An 18,526-nucleotide genomic window follows, 5' to 3' on the forward strand; every position below is an offset into this window, starting at 1 on the left:
AGTTAAAAATTTGAGAATTTTTTTCTCTTCATCCTATCAATTAAATTATAATGTATTACAAAATACTTATGTCACGTATTATTAATTTTTTAAAAGAATTTTAAATATTCTTAAAATACCAATATATCAATATTTTTAATCATTGATCTTAATTATAAAAATATATATAATATATATTAATTAAAATCAATGTTTAAATTACTGAACACCTTTCCTAATTTATTATCTAACAAGAGGAAAAATTAATCTTATTTTTAGTGTGATATGGAACAAGGTTTAGCCTTTAGAGTAAGTTATGAGCAAATAGCTGCCATAAAACATAAACCATTTCCACGTTTCTTATCCACAAAATCTCCTCAGTATCCATCATTCTATCTATTCTTCTCCCTCCCTTTACTTTTCCAAATCCCATAATCTCATTGCACCTGCTACAACTGATGCAGACACTAACATAAACCAGTTCCTAAGCAGTGCCAAAACCACCATAGAAATGCTACAAAACACAAGAGCATCATTACCTTCCCCACAACCATTCAACACTCCAACCCGTTCTTCAGCACCAACCCCTTTGCCATTTCATCTCCAACCCACATCCAAATCTTTCCCAACAATCAAACAGCAATGCAGTATATCGCGTAGGGATCTCGCAATCTACGGCAACTCTTGCTTGCTACTTCTGTTGGGTTCTCAGGGAGTGGAAGTTTCCAAAGCAAGAGCAGAGGAAGAAGTTGCTGTTACTACCAACACAAGCAACATTGATCAACAAGGAGAAGAGAATAATTTGAATGCCACCACTCCTAACTGCACCGAAAGAAAACCAACCAAGCAAGTGTTCTTGGATGTATCTATTGATGGCGAACCTGTTGGAAGGATTACCATAGGTCTCTATGGAGATGATGTTCCAATAGGGGTCAATAGGTTCAGCAAGATTGTGAGTGGAGCTGCTGGCATTAGCTACAGAAGAAAAGAGTTTGTGAAGATCATGCCAAATTACGTGCAGCATGGTGGACTTAGATCCTATGGGGTGGACGCCGAAATTGCAAAAGGGACAGGGGGTGATTTGGCTGCTGATACTCTGGTTGGGGAGTGGGAGAGACAGTATGAGACATGCTCTGGGGCTAAGAATGTTGCTGGGAGTGTTGGAATTGTTGTGAGAGACCCTTCAAAACCGCCTCCGAAACTGAAGCTGGTTGCAAGAAAAGGGAAGCTGGAGATTGATCAGGAAGAAGTTGGAGCTGATCCTAACGGGACAGAGTTTATCATTGCCACAAAGGATTCACCAGAGTTGGATTCTTCTACTCTGGTGATTGGAAGAGTAGTAGAGGGAATGGAGGTTGTGAAGAGGATTAGTCAAGTGAAAACGGTACAAGAGAATACAAGCTCTCCTTATTTCAGGTGAGTCAAACAGACAGACTTTGCAATTTAACATAAGTAAATTACACTAATTCTCCCTATAATATGTAATATTGATGTAACAGGGTGGCAAAGCTAATAGGAGACAAGAGAGCTGTTGTAGCAGAAAGAGGATTCAACAGGCCTTATTCAAAAATCATAATTACAAACTGTGGTGTATTAGCCTAGCACATCTTCAGTTGATTTTACAGTGTCAATGTAAGGGAACATATAATCGTTCAATAACAATCTCCTTTATCATCAAAGCTGATCGTAGTGTCTGCCATAGAAAAATGAGGAGAAAAAGATTTACAGCCCAATTCCAATGGGCAAAGTAATTGAGAATCATAAGAATTAAGATGTAGCAAATTTAGTTTCTTTCGTTATGAGGGGGATTGGCCGAGATATATTATCTCTAAAACAATATTGAACTTTTGTTACAACCATTACACAAGGTTTAAAATGGAATAACATGCTATTGGTAATTTGGCATGTAATTACACAAAGAAACTACGGTGAGGAAAAGAGGAAGTATGTCAGAATTGGAACACCCTCTTTTACCCAAGCCCAGACTACCTATGCTCTGTATTTTGGCTTGCAATGTGAGCAAGCTTTCTTCTAGTAGATGGAGATAAGAAAAGCTTCTTAACCGAACTTACAGGGTCATCCACCTGCATAAACACACACAATTTGGTAAGATGCTGAACTTCCTCATGTGACAATTCCACTAAAAAAAGGGCAAACAATAAAGAAAGAAGAGGGGAGGAAAACTCTCATTTCCATGATTTTTATTAATGGGATTGGCAACATTCACTTTGCATAAATAGACAAAAAATGCTCACGTTAATCTTGACTCTTCTATACCAAATTCAAACCCTTATATTTTAGTAATTGGTTTCAAGTATCAATCATAGGTTTGTCAAAGTTGAATGCATCACTTTTCTAATGAAATTAACATAAGGTCAAACCAAGCACTCTTATTCATGATGTTGCGAACTACCAAATTATTATAGTATGCAATAGTCTGATTCATAATAAATACCTTAACAATGAGCATAGATGTTGGAGATCTATTTGGTGAATGTGGAAAATGATTTTGCTGATGAAACAAAGCAGATAATGTTTGTTTCCACCCTGGCTCCATGTCATCTATGGATGCAATCCAGGGGCAGAAGTATCTGTGATGCCTGATTGGATTAAATTCCATTGTTTTATCAGCCGTGGTTGGTTTCATGTCTCTTTCTGTGTAAAACAAAAGGAGAAAAAAATATTCTTAAACATTTCATTTATCTTACAATATCTACAAATTGTCTCTCACATAGTCACATTTACAGTCAATGGTAAAAATTTATCAGGGGAAAAAAAACCAAAGTACTGACCTAAACTACAATGTTGATCCTCCCTGTTGACAAAATTTTCTACTTTGTCTTTGGCCCCATAGTTTGAAAGACGATTTACTACTCCATCCAAATTCTTCTGTGAAACAGAAAGAGATTACCTTCAGTCAATCTTTCTGCACAGCAATATAGTTATGTTTTACTCTGTCTAACAAGTTAACCCCACTTCCAATTTCCAAAAATACATCACATCATAAGTGCTTATGATCAAGCAAAGAAACTCTATCACTTGCTATACTTTCTTCAGTTTGTTATAAATTATGAATACATGATGCAATGATCTAGAGATAGAATTTTCTCTCGTTGATCAAATAAATTGTCCATCTGACAGAACAGAAAATCAAAACTAACCTGCAAGCTACTAGGGTCACCTTCAGCCGAACTGTTCAATCCATCACCCTCATGATGGGTGCTCTCTATAACATTATCCACTACAGAATCACGAGCACTAGCTTTAGAACCAGTTTGATCATGTGAACTTTCCCTAATTTCAGATGACATGGGAACAATTTGTTTATTTGAAGCATCAACTATGTTATCATCAGGATTCTCCTGAATCCTGATCTTCTTCCGTGAATCTGCCTGAATACCATCTCCATCAACAAAGACATGATCTCTAAAATCCGAGTCATAAGAAAGACAAGCCCTTAAATTCTGACCAATAACAGGCAGAGATATTATGGCTTTAAAATTTTGCTTTGTTGGCGGAGGACCCCCTGCAATCGTCATATTGAGACTAGAAGACATATCCTTTGACGAAGTTGCAATGTCAGACACATTATTATTTACACCCTGACCCTGTCTGTCTTGGATCACAGAATCGTTTTTGCAATTTACTTCTGCATACCCCACTATTCTGAGTGATTCGACAGGCCGAGGAATTGTGCTGAATGCCCACAATCCAACAGTAGCTCCACACAGGGTACATTCTAGAACTGCAGAATTGGGATCTAGTTGTTCTCCATTAGAATCCTTGAGGTTTTCATTCGTTTCAAAATTGTTGTTATCAGCAACTACTTGAGAACGGTCCAGAATAGTTGTACTTCTAACAGATTGCTCCTTTGTATCCTTGCAATCGACTATGTAAGGTAGAGGGCGAAGATTCCAACCACATAAACTTATAAGCTTTTGAGACTGCAAATAAACACCAATAAATTACATTAAAAAGGTAGGAATGAAAGAAGTGCCAGCATAGACAAAGATGTTTTCAAGAGAATAAATGAGAGAATTGAAATTTGTTAATATAAATAAAGATCATTCATCTAATGCATTTATCATTAAGTCACTAGAACACAGAAGTACACTTGTTATTACCTGGTAATACAATTTGAGTTCCTCTTGACTACTAATAATTTCTATGTCAGAATTTCTGGCAGATCCATTTCCAAAATCAAGAAACAATGATTGTCCAAGAAAGTCTTCCAATAGTGGACTGTGCATGTGCTCTATAACTGAAGATGAAATATGTGGAAGAGCTGAGAGTTGCAAAAGAGAAGAACAGCGTTCTCTGAAATTGTCAACTAACACTGGAGGAGCTGTAGGAGGAAACCGTGCCAGTGTTTCACTGCAGGCATTGTCGATCCATGGGCAAAGTAACTTATGTCCATTATCTAACTTTAAGCTAAATACCCGGGCAGCTTTCTCCACTGAATTAATGGAACACTAATTAGAAAATCATAAAATTGATTGCTCCAGTGAATTATATAACAAACATGAAGAATGGCATACCCTGCTGCTGGTTCCAAGATGCTGGTGTTGAGAAAAGCAGACGTGCTCCACATGCTTCACAGGCTATAGTGTCAATATCCACATTTATCCAACCCCTTCGAGCACAATTTACAGCACTTACAACCTGTAAATGGCATAAGTCAAAGCATAAGCCACCGTAGTTTAAATGTTACAAATAATATATCTATAAAGAAAGTTGGCAAACGGAAGTAGGAAACGTGAGGCAAGGGGCTTTCTTTGGTAATGGAGATGCCGTGCCATGATAAAATTGACGTCTAAAAATTATAATTATTCTTCAAAATAAATTTTATAATAATATTTCAGTTGTCGAGTTTGAATTCATTTGTTTCCTCAATAGTAATTTTTTTTAACACTAATATCAACAACAGTGTATCAAACAAATATATTCTGGTCGTGAATAAAATTGATCAATTTATTTGCGCCGTCACAGAGGTTTTTCCTTCCTTAAACGAATGGAGAGTTCATTAAATTTCTGCAATACAAGCATAATGTTCCTTTTTTATTCAAGGGTAAATATAAATAGAAAAATCATATAATAATATTAAGAAAATGTTAAAAGTAATGATAAAGTACACCACACTAGAAAGAGACCATGATATATAGATGGAAAATGAAAAGGTACCTTGGGTTTAGCAAACCATGATATAGATTTGAATGTGACCAATCTTCTCATAAAGTCACCACGATCCCATGGACGACAAAGCGCTCCTTCAGTTGCTCCCACTGCGGCTGACAACGAGTGTGGTACCTCAGCAGCATCCCCTCTCAGATTCAGCTCCATTGTCCCCAATGAAGTTGAGTAAGGACGCTTCTTACCACTCAAAAGTTGCATGCCAGATGAACTGCAAACATATAAACACATTATTAGTTATCAAACTTAGATTCAGAATATGGATATCAGAGAAACATGAGAATCCACAAATTCAACTATCAGTGAATGAGTTTATATGCATGGACGAAGCGCAGCGCAACAAGTGCTTCCAGCTCAGGCACTAACTGATTCTAACTAAACAACTGGAACTGCTGCGAATCTTATATTATCTATAACTACCACTAGCAAATCCTCAACTAGCAATCTAGCATAACTGAATAGATAAACACACAATTCCTAATATCAATACCTAGTTCAAACAAAACCTGATTTAAAAAATAAATAAATAAAGATTCAGAAACAAGGAATTAAACTAAATCCGCAAACAAATCATTACACAGGCCAAAAGCTTCAAATCTTACGATGTCATACATCTCTTACGGTTACAGCTAAATTAAAAAATTAAAACAAAAGAAAAATTCAAAATTCGGACAAACTAATTGAGCATTCATCTGTGACACTATCCAGCATTTCATGAATGTTGCCAAACGAAACAACAGAATCAAAAGTTTCAAGCGAAATAATAATAATAAAACAGAATCGAAAGATTCAAGCGTAATAACAATAATAATGATAGAAAGGAAGGAAAAGAAGAAGAACCTGGAAGGTGATTTAGGAGTATGGAAAAGCTTATCCATGATTGAATGGAACTTCTTCTCGGAATCTTGCGCCATTTGGGTCGGGAAACAATAAAGGTTTTAAGAAGCAAAGGAGCTTAAAGAGATTCTTATCATGAATTTGCGTTTTTCTTTTATAATTAATTAAAAGCGTCTAAAAAGTAAAAATAAATGGTAGCGGCCACGGTGGTGCTGCTGCCTCTAGCGACGATGATTGAGTTCCAGACCCATTTTTGGTATTTTTGCTTAATTGGGCTTTATTGGGTTGGGCTCCATTTTTTATTATTAAAATGTTGTTATTCTTGTTGTTAGGAAATGTGCTGGCGACGGGCCCATTACCCATTTCGAAAGATTAGGCAGAAGCCAGACAGTCTGAGAATCAATGATCTATTACCCAAAAAACATAAAGTTACTCAAGGATCAGTCTGTTCCATGACCAAAAAAAAAAAAAAGGATCAGTCTGTTCACTACTCTTCTGATAAATATAGCTTAAAGTCAATATTGTATTTCCGACCAAAAAAGAGTCTATTATATTTGATATATCTAACATCTTGATTAATTCCACTCAAATTGGAGGGAAGAAACGGTATTATAATGTAAAGTTAAATAAAATAATTGTATATTATTATCTCTCTAATATTATTCTTATTGAATGAAAAATAGTTTCAAAATATTTCATATAATTTAAGTTCTGTTAAATTTTAAAGCATATAATTAAGTCTAAATTATTAGAACTCATTATTTAGATATCGTCGTTATGTCATTGTGTGTATGTTATCATTGTGTCATTGTATGAATATATAACGAGAGATGTTTATTTATAGGACAAGAATATAATCTAATCATAATAATTAACAAAATTAACATAATATTAAATTTAACCAAATTGTGTTATAATTAAAAGGATAGGAAGAAAAAAGAGTTAAAAAGAGCAATGTAGATCTCCAATAGAGTGATGTTGGGAATTAAGGGAGTCCATATATAGGACATGGGAAAAGAAACAAAACATATTAATTAAGATAGATAGATAGATAGATAGAAGGCATGGGAGAATGAAGATGAAGGTTGTGTAAAGTGTACGGTAACAATGAAAGGACATAGAGGAGGGAGTGATTGAGCTGGCAAGCATATAGTGATAGTACCTCGCTCTTTTACCCTTTCTTATTACTACCCTTGTCCTACTTCTATCTAGGGTGGTCCATACACTTATTCATCTTCGTACATCTTATATTATATAGGTCAACTGTTCTAGCCAGCGGCCACCCTTTAATTCAATTCTTGTACCACTCTCTTTCTACACAACATCAATTATTATATTATATACGGGGTAAATTCTAATAAAATTATGTTACGGTAATTATGATAATTATATAAATATTATTAAAACTAAAGTTATCTTTTTTATTTTAGTAATATTTTTTTAATAATATATTTTAAAAATTATTATTTAATATTAAAAATATTATTTTAATTTTAATAAATACTATAATTATTATACCGTACTCATACTAAAATATATATGTATAAATATTTACCAGCCATTATTCTATATATATATATATGTGGAGAGAGAGGGAGGGCATGTGTGGTTTGAAGTGTAAGTGTGCAACTTGTACGTCTTAACTATAATTTAATTTTTGGGCATTAACTCTCTCTAACAATTTGGTAGAAATTTAGACAAAAACGTTTAAAACGTCTTTCTAAAAATGTTTAATCTTATTTATTAAATAAATTATTATGTATTAAATTTTTAATATATGATATAAATTGAAAATATTATTTTTATTAAAAAAAGTTGCTAAATTCTTAAAATTATTACTTAGATTTTAATATTATTTTATTTATTTATTTAAAATTTAAATTTTTAACAAAAAACTTATTAGAAAATTGTTTTATTTTTATTATATTTTATTATTATTTTGATACTTTTTTTAATATTTTGCGAATTTAGTAATTTTTTATGAGTTGATTTTTATTTATAATTTTTATAATTCTTTTAATATTTTCATTTTTTATTTTGAGAATCTATATTTTAATCTACTAATTTTTATTATTAATGGTTCTATTTTTAGTCTAATAATTCTTATTTATTTTGGATTTTTTGAATAAATTTATTGTGAAATTAAAATTAAAAAAATTATTTTGTATAAATTTAAGAAATTCAATATCATTTGAATTAATATTAGTTAAAATTATTAATATAATTATTTTTTTTCTTATAAGTTATATTTTTATTGTTGATCCACATTTTTTTAAGTATATTTTTTTTACTGTAACTAAATAAATAACTTTTTTTTTTGTCATTTTTACATGAGTAGTGCTCTAATAGTTTTACTATTCATGGCGTATATATGAGCTATGCTGTTTTTAACATTTTTACGTGTTTTTTTCTTGTCCCCTTCTTCTTTTAATTAATAATGTATGTATTTTGGTAGTGTTTGAGACGAGTTTTAAGATATAAAAACAAAGACAACGAGTATAACGATTTATTTGGAGGATGGGGGCGACAGAGATACAACTATTAATAAATATAGAAACTTTTTGGTTTTAATTTTGCCTTAATATCCTTCAATAATGTTATATATTGTGTGTATATGTATATCAAGGATAACTTGTAATTTGTAAACACTAGCAGGTAATAAGGAGAAAAATACATAATATATAAATATTATTTAGGTTTTAAAAATAATTTCCGTATGAAAATGGGGCCTAAAATTATGATATCGATAACAGTGCATATTGTGTAGTCACAATTTTGTCTTAAAATGTGTCCATGTAAATATTGAGAGGCACAAGTTTACATACTAGTTTGTAAACCAAATTGGTCTATTTGGCAAGCAAGGCTAGTTTGTTTCATTCTTATCCTCTTTTTTGGATACTAGCTTAGTATATATGTCAATTTGTCTGCTTACTAATCAAATTTCAATGTGCTCTTATTTAATTTTGTTCAGTGTGTACGTACAATAATAGCGAAATAATAGTTTATTATTATATATATTGCTTCCGATTTTTTTCCCTTCTTATACTCTCCTCAATGTCCTTTTGTTTTTTTAAAAAGAATATTAAGTGATGAATAATTATTTTCTTATTTTTATCTTACACTTAAATTAATATTAGTTAATTCTATATAAAATTACTAAAAGCGTCGGCAGTTAACATTCCTTTGCACATAAAAATTTAGCTACTGAATTAACAATATATATATATATATATATTATTTTAGTATGATTATATTATAATAATTATAATATTTTAAAAAGTAATGTTAAAATTAAAATAATATTTTTCTATTATTAAAGTCTCTTAAAAAGTATTACTTAAAAAAAGTATTACTAAATTATAAATTAAAAGATGTGATTTTAATTTTATATCAACACTTGTATAATTATCATAGTATAGTCATATTAGAACTTACGTGTGTATATATATATATATAATCAAATTAATTATCTGTATAACAAGGTTTTGAAAATTAAATCATTTATTAAACGGATAAATTTAAAAATTTAAAATTTAAAAAATTTAACCGAAATTGAAGTGAATATAGTAAAATATATATTTATTTTTAAAAAGTAATTTTTTTATATTTTATTATTTTAAATATGATAACCGTTAAAAAATCACATTGAATCCGACAGATAATTAATTCTTTGACCGATTTTTCTGAGTTTTTGACGATTCTTTGTTAATTGGTTTTTTATTTAAATCGATTGGTTTGATGACCAATTTTCTTTTAATTCATTTAAATTTGTTGGTTTGGTTCGGTTCTTAAAATTATGCTATATAAAATATATATTAGCATATAAAATATATATTAAAAATAAATAAAATAATATATATATATAAATATATAATAATTAATTTATTAATTTTTTTGTATATATAATATTTTTATTTTATGTAAATGACTAATTTACTGCTTAATTTTTTATTTACACAATTACACACAATATGATTCTTAATTATTTTCTTATAACTGTTAATTCCTATATATTCGTACACATTAATTAATTTAAGAATCTAGTAAAAAGATGACAGCAGCATTTAGAGATTAAAGAAACTGAGAAAATAATTCAGCTAAATAATAGAATTATTGCAGCCGCTGTAACTTTTTCCAGAACAGTTGAGGATCATTAACTACATGCATGTAACTTTAATAATAGAAGAGATGGCAGTAAATCGCGGTGCATCTATGAATATATATTTCAATGAACGACTATATGTTAAGTATATATTAAAATTAATCACTAAAATTTGTTATTAATATAAAATATATATTAAAATATAAATATATATTAAAAATAAAATAAATTATATCTATATAAATATATAAATATAATTTATACATAAATATATTGATAACTAATTTTAATGATTGATTTTAGTATATAAATAATATTTTTGTTCAATAAAAATGCTATTTATATACTAAAATTAATCACTAAAATTAACCACTAATATATTTATGTATAAATACATTTGAGGTTTAATTTAGTTTTAATATGTATTTTATACTAATAATTAATTTTAGTGACTGATTTTAATGTATACCTAATATAGTTGTGTTCGGTTAGTTCCTGAATGGGTCGTATGTGCTGGATATACGGGAGTAATGGGAAAACCTGGATTCGAGTCGTTCGTGCGTGATTGGACCTCCTGGGCAAATGTTGAAGGGAAAGGAATGGAGCTCGAGGATCTCCTGGGCTGATGAAGTGGTGAGGGGGGAGCCACCTGCAAAAGGGACTCCGACGCTCAAGTCAGAATCCATACAAGGTGGCAGAAAAAGTGAGGGTTAGATGACGTACCTCTGGAGGAGGGGTAGGGCCCTCTCCCTATATAGTCTGTACTAGGGCGGGTCTCACATTGGGGAGACCCACCTTCTGAGAAGCTTCCTTGCCCAACTGTCAGGTGCCAGGTGAAAGGGGTGACGACGTCTGGGTCGCCTGGTTCGGATCTTTCCAACTCGTCGGGTCGACGGACCCGGGCACAGGGCCAACTGGGCCGGGCCAGAACAGTGCCTCCAACGTGTCAGCTATGGCCGCATGCACCGTTGTTGGCGTGTTTCATCCTACTTTCTCCCTGGTTGGGGCCTCGCCGAGTCGGCCGCTCGTGACAAGGGCGTGTCTCCTATGCGCGGGTGAAGTTCGTCTGCTTCGGGGGCGTCTCTCGTCGCCTCGTTCTCCGCACCTGACATTAAATGCCATTATGATTAATTTGAAAACCTTGTGAAAAGTGCACTCTACCCCTGACTTTTGCGTTTCTCTGTGGAAGTTATTCTTTTGTTTCCAGTTTTTCTTCCTTATTTTCACGTTCCCTTTCCTCATTCCTAAATCATTCCTATGCTACTTCTTCTCATTTTCCCTTCCAGCTTTCTGGATTCCACTGCATTGGTCCGCCTTTGATTCCTCAGATGTTTCTGAAATCATTTGACAACTTCCTTCCTGGTAAGCATCTCCTTTTTAATGAATGATTGCTATTGTTATCTACTATTGCCATCCCCTTGCGTTTTTGTAGCTTTTAGGCTATGCGTGCGTTTTGTTTGAATCACGCCACTGTCAGTTAGGCTTTAGAGGGGGTTACCATTTAGATTTTTGGTTTTTAGCCTTTGTTTAACTGTAGATAGGCTTACTGTGATATATAGTGTTAGTTCCGATTTTCCCAGCTTCCCGACCTATTAGTCTGACTTTGAGTAGTGCCCCCACTGTAGGTATGGCGCAACTTCCTCTTCCGAGGTCCCGTGTTGACCGATACGCCTGGTTCACCTCAGACATGAAGGATACACCCTCTCAAATAACCTTATAAGAGCTCATGGATTTCCGCCAAGCCGATCAATTATGTGGGGGAGGTCCCGAGGAGGAACGCTACGAAGTGTTCATTCCCGCAGACCACGAACAAATATGTCATCTTAACTTGAACACCCCCCGAATTGCCAACTTGATTTGGATGTATAAGGCAATGTTTACCGTCCTGGGGGTTCGCATCCCCTTTTCCCCCTTCCAAATGGCACTTCTAAACCGGTGCGACATGGCGCCGTCACAGCTGCACCCGAATAGTTGGGCCATCATCCGATGCTTCGAGATGGTTTGTGAGTACCTGGAGTTGCCGGCCTCCGTAGAAGTGTTTTTGTGGCTCTTCGTTTTGGCAAACACTTCCAAAGAGGGAAGGCATAAGAAGGGGTTTATGTCCTTTCGGGCTGCCCAGGGTAAGCGAATCTTCGGGGTGTTCGAACATTCGTTTCATGGCTTCAAAGACAAATTCTTTAAAGTACGGCCTGCCGAAGGCCAGCACCCCTTCTGGTTGACCTTGGAAGGGGAACGGCGGATTCCGACCTACTGGAACTTCGGAGCTGGGTCCAGTTCCTTTCCCAAGGTAACGTACAAAGGGCTGACCCAGCAGGACAAAAATATAGCTGACGTGTTGTTGGCTGTTTTTAATTTGATGGGTGACCAAGAGATGGGCAGGAGCTATGTAGGTGAGTGGTCGGCTAGTTCTTCTCTCTTTTTTTTTTGACTAACGAGTTGTTGTGTGTCATTACTGCAGTGTCTATGGCAGCCGAGAAGACCGGACTTGAAGATTTAATGACCCAGTTTCTTCCCGGGCATAGCGAGGACAGCTCCGCCACCCCCACTGCCAACCCTGCGTCCTCTCCTACTCCTGAAGTGCAATCAGCTCCACCTCCGCCTCTGGGGCCTACCGGCCTTACCGCCATTGCCGCTCCCAGCAGCAACGTGGTCCCTCCTGAGGTAGAGCCTAGTGGGGAAGGCCCCGAGGTGGTAATAGTCGAGAACCCCCGTATGCGGAAGCCGACCTCCAGCCCTGAAGGGTCGCTTACCATTATGGAGAAGAATTTTGATACTGGGGGTTTTATCGACTCGCATATCATGCCGGGCACCGATGAGTTCTTCCATGATGGGGATCTTGGCGCTCAGGCTAGGTGGATCTATCGGTGCATGCTGACAGCTGCAACCGTCCCGCCAAGGAGGGCGGAGCCCATCCTAACCCAAGCTGGGGTACTAGACGGGAAGTACCGTCAGTCCTTGCGAGAGGTCGAAAGCTTGAAATCCGAGGTGCGGATTGATAAACCACTATTTTATGGTTTATCTTGTGCTAATTTTAGTGGTTTTATCAAGCATTTGCACACTTATTCATACAATTTGCATGAGTTTACAATTCCTTCCCAATTTTGTTCTATGGTTGAAAACTTGCTTCCTAAGCCTTTAATTTGTGTATTTTAATTCTCCTTTATACCATTCGATGCCGTGATCTATGTGTTAAGTGTTTCCAGGCTTTATAGGGTAGGAATGGTTTAGAGGATGGAGAGGAAGCTTGCAAAAATGGAAGAAACACAAGAAATAAAGGAGACAACCAGCGAGAAGCGAGGCGCACACATGGCTCACGCGTGCGCGCGAATTGGGGTTTGCACGGTGACGCGTGCGCGTACCTGACGCGTACGCGTGATGCGCGAAGATGACCAGCGACGCATACGAGTGACTGACGCGTACGCGTGACATGGGTCACCTGCAAAAATCGCAGAAAACGCTGGGGCAATTTTGGGCTGAGTTTGGACCCAGTTTTCGGCCCAGAAACACAGACTAGAGCCAGGAGATAAGCAGAGATTCAACACACATTCTCATTCGCATAGTTTTTGAGTTTTAATTTGGGAATCATAGAGAGAATTCTACTACTTCCTTTAGGTTTCTTCACATTCATAGTTTTTAGAGTTTTATGCTTTTGATTTGGATATTGAGAAGAGTCACTACCTCCGTTGAAGTTTTCATTATTCTAGTTTGTTTCCTTATTCCTTTACTCTTTTATTGCCCATTAACCTTGTTCAGATACGTATGTTTATGATTTTGGGATTTATTAATGCAAAGAATTATTTTTACCTTTAATTAAATTTTCACAGTATTACTTTATTTAATTTATCATGTCTTCTTCTTATATGTCTGTGAACGTTGTATTCATGTCAATGGACTAGGCTCCCAACTTGACTTAGGAGTTGATTGAAAGGAGACCCTTGAGTTGGAATACTCAAGTGTTGGTTTTAATTGGAAGTTGTTGGCTAATTTTCTAGTCACTAACGCTAATCCTTCCATAAGGAGAGGATTAGGACTTGTGAATAAGAGTTAGCTTAATTACTTTACTTTTCTTTATTCGGTAAGGGTTAACTAAGTAAAAACAACAACCTTTTACTATCATATTCGAGAAAATCCAACAAGGATAGAACTTCCGATTAATCTTCTCCTGGTCAAGGTTTTTTTATTTTGAATACATAAATCTCTTTCAATTTACATTGCTTTAATTTGTAATCATTTATTTTTCTATCCCCTAACTCTTAAAATTTCTCGGAAAATTCCTGACTAATGAAATAGCACTCTTTTGTCAACTCGTTGGGAGACGACCTGTGATTTCTACTCCCAGTATTTTTATTCTAATTTTGTGACAACCCTTTTTAAATTGATAAGCGAAATTTTTGTCAGTTAAGAACTGTACTTGCAACACTGTTCTTATTATAAATTCTTAATTGGCAATTTTCCGTCACGTCAATTTTTGGCGCCGTTGCCGGGGCGTTGCAATTGTGTGCTAAATTATTGGTTAGTGTACATATTTTTAATTTCTGCATATTTTATTTTATTTTATTACCATGAGCTATATGTTTCTTTCATTGAATGACGCGTTCACTACCTGACTCGAGCTTAGCCGCGTTTGATCCTGAAATTGAAAGAACTATTTTTACGTATTAGGCGAGCTCGGCGTCGGTTAGCCTCTGAGGGTGGTGAAGTGGTTCTTACTAATTCACCAATCTCATCAGAAGGCGAATCTGAAGCACCATCCGAGGAAGAAACAAGCTCCTTTTCTACTAATTCTGCTAATTTACGTGCAGGTAATATGGCGGAGCCCAGAAGGATTACTCTCCAGGAGGCAGGAGCTCCAGACTTTACCTTGCAACCGTATTAAGCGCGTCACCCAAATCTGGCTACATATTTTGAACTGAAGACTGCGCTAATCAACTTACTGCCCAAGTTTCATGGCTTACCTGCTCAAGAGCCTATCAAGCACCTCAGAGATTTTCAGACAGCCTGCTCAACTACTAGGCGTCATGGTGCAGATGAAACTACTATTTGGCTGTATGCCTTCCCGTTTTCTCTTGAGGAAAAGGTAAGGCAGTGGTTCTACACCCAAACTGAAGCAGTCGTTGCCAATTGGGATCTACTCAGAAGGGAATTCCTGGAAAAATACTTTCCAGCTGAAGTTACAGATAGGCTGAGGAAAGAAATTTCCTGCATTATCCAAGGCGAGTCAGAAACTCTTTATGAATATTGGGAACGTTGTCCCCACCACAAGATTGACCAGTTGGTGTTGATCAGCTACTTCACACAAGGTATGAAGCCTCAGGATAAGACTACATTAGATGCTGCAAGTAATGGCTCTCTGAAGAAGTACAAGACGGCGACAGAAGCTTGGCAACTGATCACCGATCTAGCTGAGTCTACCCAGAATGTCAGGCACAAGAACAACCATCCCAAGGCTATTGCGGAAGTTTTCTCAAGTAGCGAGACTACTGCTCTCACACAGACTCTGGGAGAGATGACCAACATACTGAAGCAGCTACAGCTGAATCAACAACAACAACAGCCTCCCCCACAACAACAATGTCAACAGTTGGTTCCTCAGAGAGTGTGCGGAATATGTGTCTGTTATACTCATTACACTGATGAGTGCCCGCAGCTCCAACAAGAAGACAACATCTTGGCAGCTACTCACAATTTCTATGACCGCCCAAATCAAGGATACTATCAACAAAGCGGCAATTATAGCCAAGGTGGAAGCTACAATCAAGTTGAGAAGATAACTCCAACCAAGGCTGGAGAGATAATTCCAACCAGGGGTGGAGAGATAATTCCAACCAAGGATGGAGGGACAACTACAATCGAGGAGGCAGAGACAACAGTGGGAATCAGAGGTGGAACAACAACAACAACAAACAGCAGAACCCTCCTTACCAACAGCAAAACCAAAACCAGCCTTACAGAGCACCTCACCAAAGGCAACCCCAAGCGCCTCAGAACAACCAACAGCAGGCCCCTCAAATTACTTATCCCCCTTCTTCTACCAATGATGAGATGCTCCACTCTATTGTACAAGAACAAAAAGACCTTCAGAATTCACTTACCTCTAGCATCACTGCTCTTACCTCCACTTTACATGCTCTAATCTCCCGGCTAGAACTACCTTCTACCTCCAACAATCAACCTTCAACCTCCAGTGCAATTCCTTCTCAACCCTTACCCAACCCCAAAGGTGGAATAAATGCCATCATTTTGAGGTCCAGAACCACACTGCAAGAGAGAAGTCATGAGGAGCCAAGCTCACAGGAGGACATTCAAGTTGAAGATATTGTTGAGGTAGAAGATGCTGAAGAGGAGGGTGAAGTACATGACAGGGTTGAAACAGAAGAAGTTCAACCAGAGAAAAGCGCACAAATAGAAGCTGAAGCTACAAAGGACGCCATCCCCATCCCCTTTCCACACCTTGCTAGGAAGTCCAGGAAGCAGATGGAGCTCGACCCAAAGATGGTGGAAATCTTCAAAAAGGTTGAGGTAACCATTCCCCTTTTTGATGCTATTAGCCAGGTACCTAAATATGCGAAGTTTCTAAAGGATTTATGCATGCATAAGGATAGAATACAGGATTTAGAAACTATTCCCTTAGGTAGCTCAATATCTGCTTTAATGGGTACCATACCAAAAAAATGTGGGGATCCGGGACCATGCATGGTTACATGTATCATTGGGGGTGTACAATTTTTTGACTACATGTGTGATTTAGGCACATGTGTTTGCATTATGCCATTATCTGTATATGATGCTTTGAGGCTCCCTTCCTTAAAAAGGTCGGCAGCACGTTTTGTTTTGGCAGATAAAAGTATAATCTCGGTGGTAGGAATTGCTGAGGACGTGCTGGTGAGCATTAAGGGGCTCACATTTCCAATTGACTTCTACATCTTGGAGATGCCCCCTAATGACTCAGGAAGACCATCATCCATCCTGCTAGGAAGGCCATTTCTGAAGACTTCGAAGTTCAAATTGGATGCCTTCTCAGGAACTTATTCTTTTGAGATAGATGGCAAAGCAATGAGCTTCAACCTGGATGAAGCCATGAAGCACCCTCCGGAAGATCATTCCATCTTCTAGTGCAACATCATTGATGAGACTATAGCTGCAGTTCACCAAGAATGAGTAGAAGAGATGCACATGGAGCAGGGTGCAAGTGTGGGGAGGCCCCCTAAACACGATGACGACACATTGCCACCATCACTAGCTCCAGAAGATCAAGTGCCTAGCCATGAGAAGAAAATGGAATTGAAGCCCCTTCCACCCCACCTCAAGTATGCTTACCTTGAGGATGATCAGAAGCTCCCAGTTATCATTGCAAGGGAACTCACTTCCCAACAGGAGGAGCAGCTGCTTAGTGTGCTGAGAAGACACAAGAAAGTAATTGGGTGGAGCTTGGCGGACATAGTAGGCATCAACCCTCAAGTTTGTGAGCACATAATATTTTTAGAAGAGGGAGGAAGGCCTGTTCGTCAGCCTCAAAAGAGACTGAACCCCACCATCTTAGAAGTTGTCAAGAAGGAAGTGACCAGGTTGCTTGAAGCTGACATCATCTATCCAATCTCGGATAGTGAGTGGGTCAGCCCAGTACAAGTGGTGCCCAAAAAGTCCGGAGTCACAACAGTGCAGAATGAGTATGGAGAGCTCCTGACAACTAGAGTGCAGAATTCCTGGAGGGTGTGCATTGATTACAGGCGCCTCAACCAGGCTACTCGCAAGGATCACTACCCCCTACCATTTATCAATCAGATGCTCGATCGCTTGTCAGGTTTCTACCGGAGGTTTATCAAGGAGTTCAGTAAGGTAGCATTGCCTTTATCCAGACTGCTGCAGAAGGATGTTGAGTTCGAGCTGAGTGAGGACTGCATGAATGCGTTTGATAAGCTGAAGATCGCCTTAACTCAAGCTCCGATTGTGAGAGGACCAGACTGGAGCCAGCCTTTTGAGATTATGTGTGATGCCTCCAACCATGCAGTAGGCGCAGCGCTGGCTCAGCACGAAGGTAAGGACCCTTTCGTAATTGCTTATACTTCTAAGACCTTAGACGCTGCTCAGTTGATGAGCGGATATTCTATACGCTTTTTGGGGTTAATTTCATATAGTTTTTAGTATATTCTAGTTAGTTTTTAGTTTATTTCCATTAGTTTTTAGGAAAAATTCATATTTCTAAACTTTACTATGAGTTGTGTGTTTTTCTGTAATTTCAGGTATTTTTTTGGCTGAAATTGAGGGAGCTGAGCAAAAATCTGATTCAGGCTGAAAAAGGACTGCTAATGCTGTTGGATTCTGACCTCCCTGTACTCAAAGTGGATTTTCTGGAGCTACAGAACTCAAAAATGGCGCGCTTCCAATTGCGTTGGAATGTAGACATCCAGGGCTTTCCAG

General features: G+C 36.8%; 2 protein-coding genes across 2 annotated transcripts; one reads left to right on the forward strand and one right to left on the reverse strand.

Moving 5' to 3' along the window:
* The first annotated feature begins 285 nt into the window (after positions 1 to 285).
* Positions 286 to 1,658, forward strand: LOC112738285 (peptidyl-prolyl cis-trans isomerase CYP26-2, chloroplastic-like). The gene is made up of 2 exons (XM_025788655.2): positions 286 to 1,395; positions 1,479 to 1,658. The coding sequence occupies exons 1-2, from the start codon at positions 491 to 493 to the stop codon at positions 1,579 to 1,581; spliced, it is 1,008 nt and encodes a 335-aa protein (XP_025644440.1). The 5' UTR covers positions 286 to 490; the 3' UTR covers positions 1,582 to 1,658.
* Positions 1,659 to 1,700: 42 nt separating this feature from the next.
* Positions 1,701 to 6,255, reverse strand: LOC112738284 (uncharacterized). Its single transcript, XM_025788654.3, has 8 exons — positions 6,010 to 6,255; positions 5,161 to 5,380; positions 4,518 to 4,641; positions 4,104 to 4,435; positions 3,141 to 3,923; positions 2,772 to 2,868; positions 2,435 to 2,634; positions 1,701 to 2,063 (listed from the first exon to the last, which is right to left on the reverse strand). Exons 1-8 carry the CDS (start codon positions 6,081 to 6,083, stop codon positions 1,965 to 1,967), a joined length of 1,929 nt encoding a protein of 642 aa, XP_025644439.1. The 5' UTR covers positions 6,084 to 6,255; the 3' UTR covers positions 1,701 to 1,964.
* Between the last annotated feature and the right edge of the window lie 12,271 nt (positions 6,256 to 18,526).

The sequence above is a fragment of the Arachis hypogaea genome, chromosome 13 (genome assembly GCF_003086295.3).
Source record: "Arachis hypogaea cultivar Tifrunner chromosome 13, arahy.Tifrunner.gnm2.J5K5, whole genome shotgun sequence".
In the NCBI taxonomy this organism is placed as follows: Eukaryota; Viridiplantae; Streptophyta; class Magnoliopsida; order Fabales; family Fabaceae; genus Arachis; species Arachis hypogaea.

Excerpts from the sequence above, each read along its gene's own strand:
- LOC112738285 (XM_025788655.2), top strand. The coding sequence starts at position 491 with ATGCTACAAAACACAAGAGCATCATTACCTTCCCCACAACCATTCAAC. Across the intron at positions 1,396-1,478 it reads ACAAGCTCTCCTTATTTCAG|GGTGGCAAAGCTAATAGGAG; the intron begins GTGAGTCAAACA and ends TTGATGTAACAG.
- LOC112738284 (XM_025788654.3), bottom strand. The coding sequence starts at position 6,083 with ATGGCGCAAGATTCCGAGAAGAAGTTCCATTCAATCATGGATAAGCTT. Across the intron at positions 4,642-5,160 it reads CATGGTTTGCTAAACCCAAG|GTTGTAAGTGCTGTAAATTG; the intron begins GTACCTTTTCAT and ends TGCCATTTACAG. Across the intron at positions 4,436-4,517 it reads ATCTTGGAACCAGCAGCAGG|TGGAGAAAGCTGCCCGGGTA; the intron begins GTATGCCATTCT and ends CCATTAATTCAG.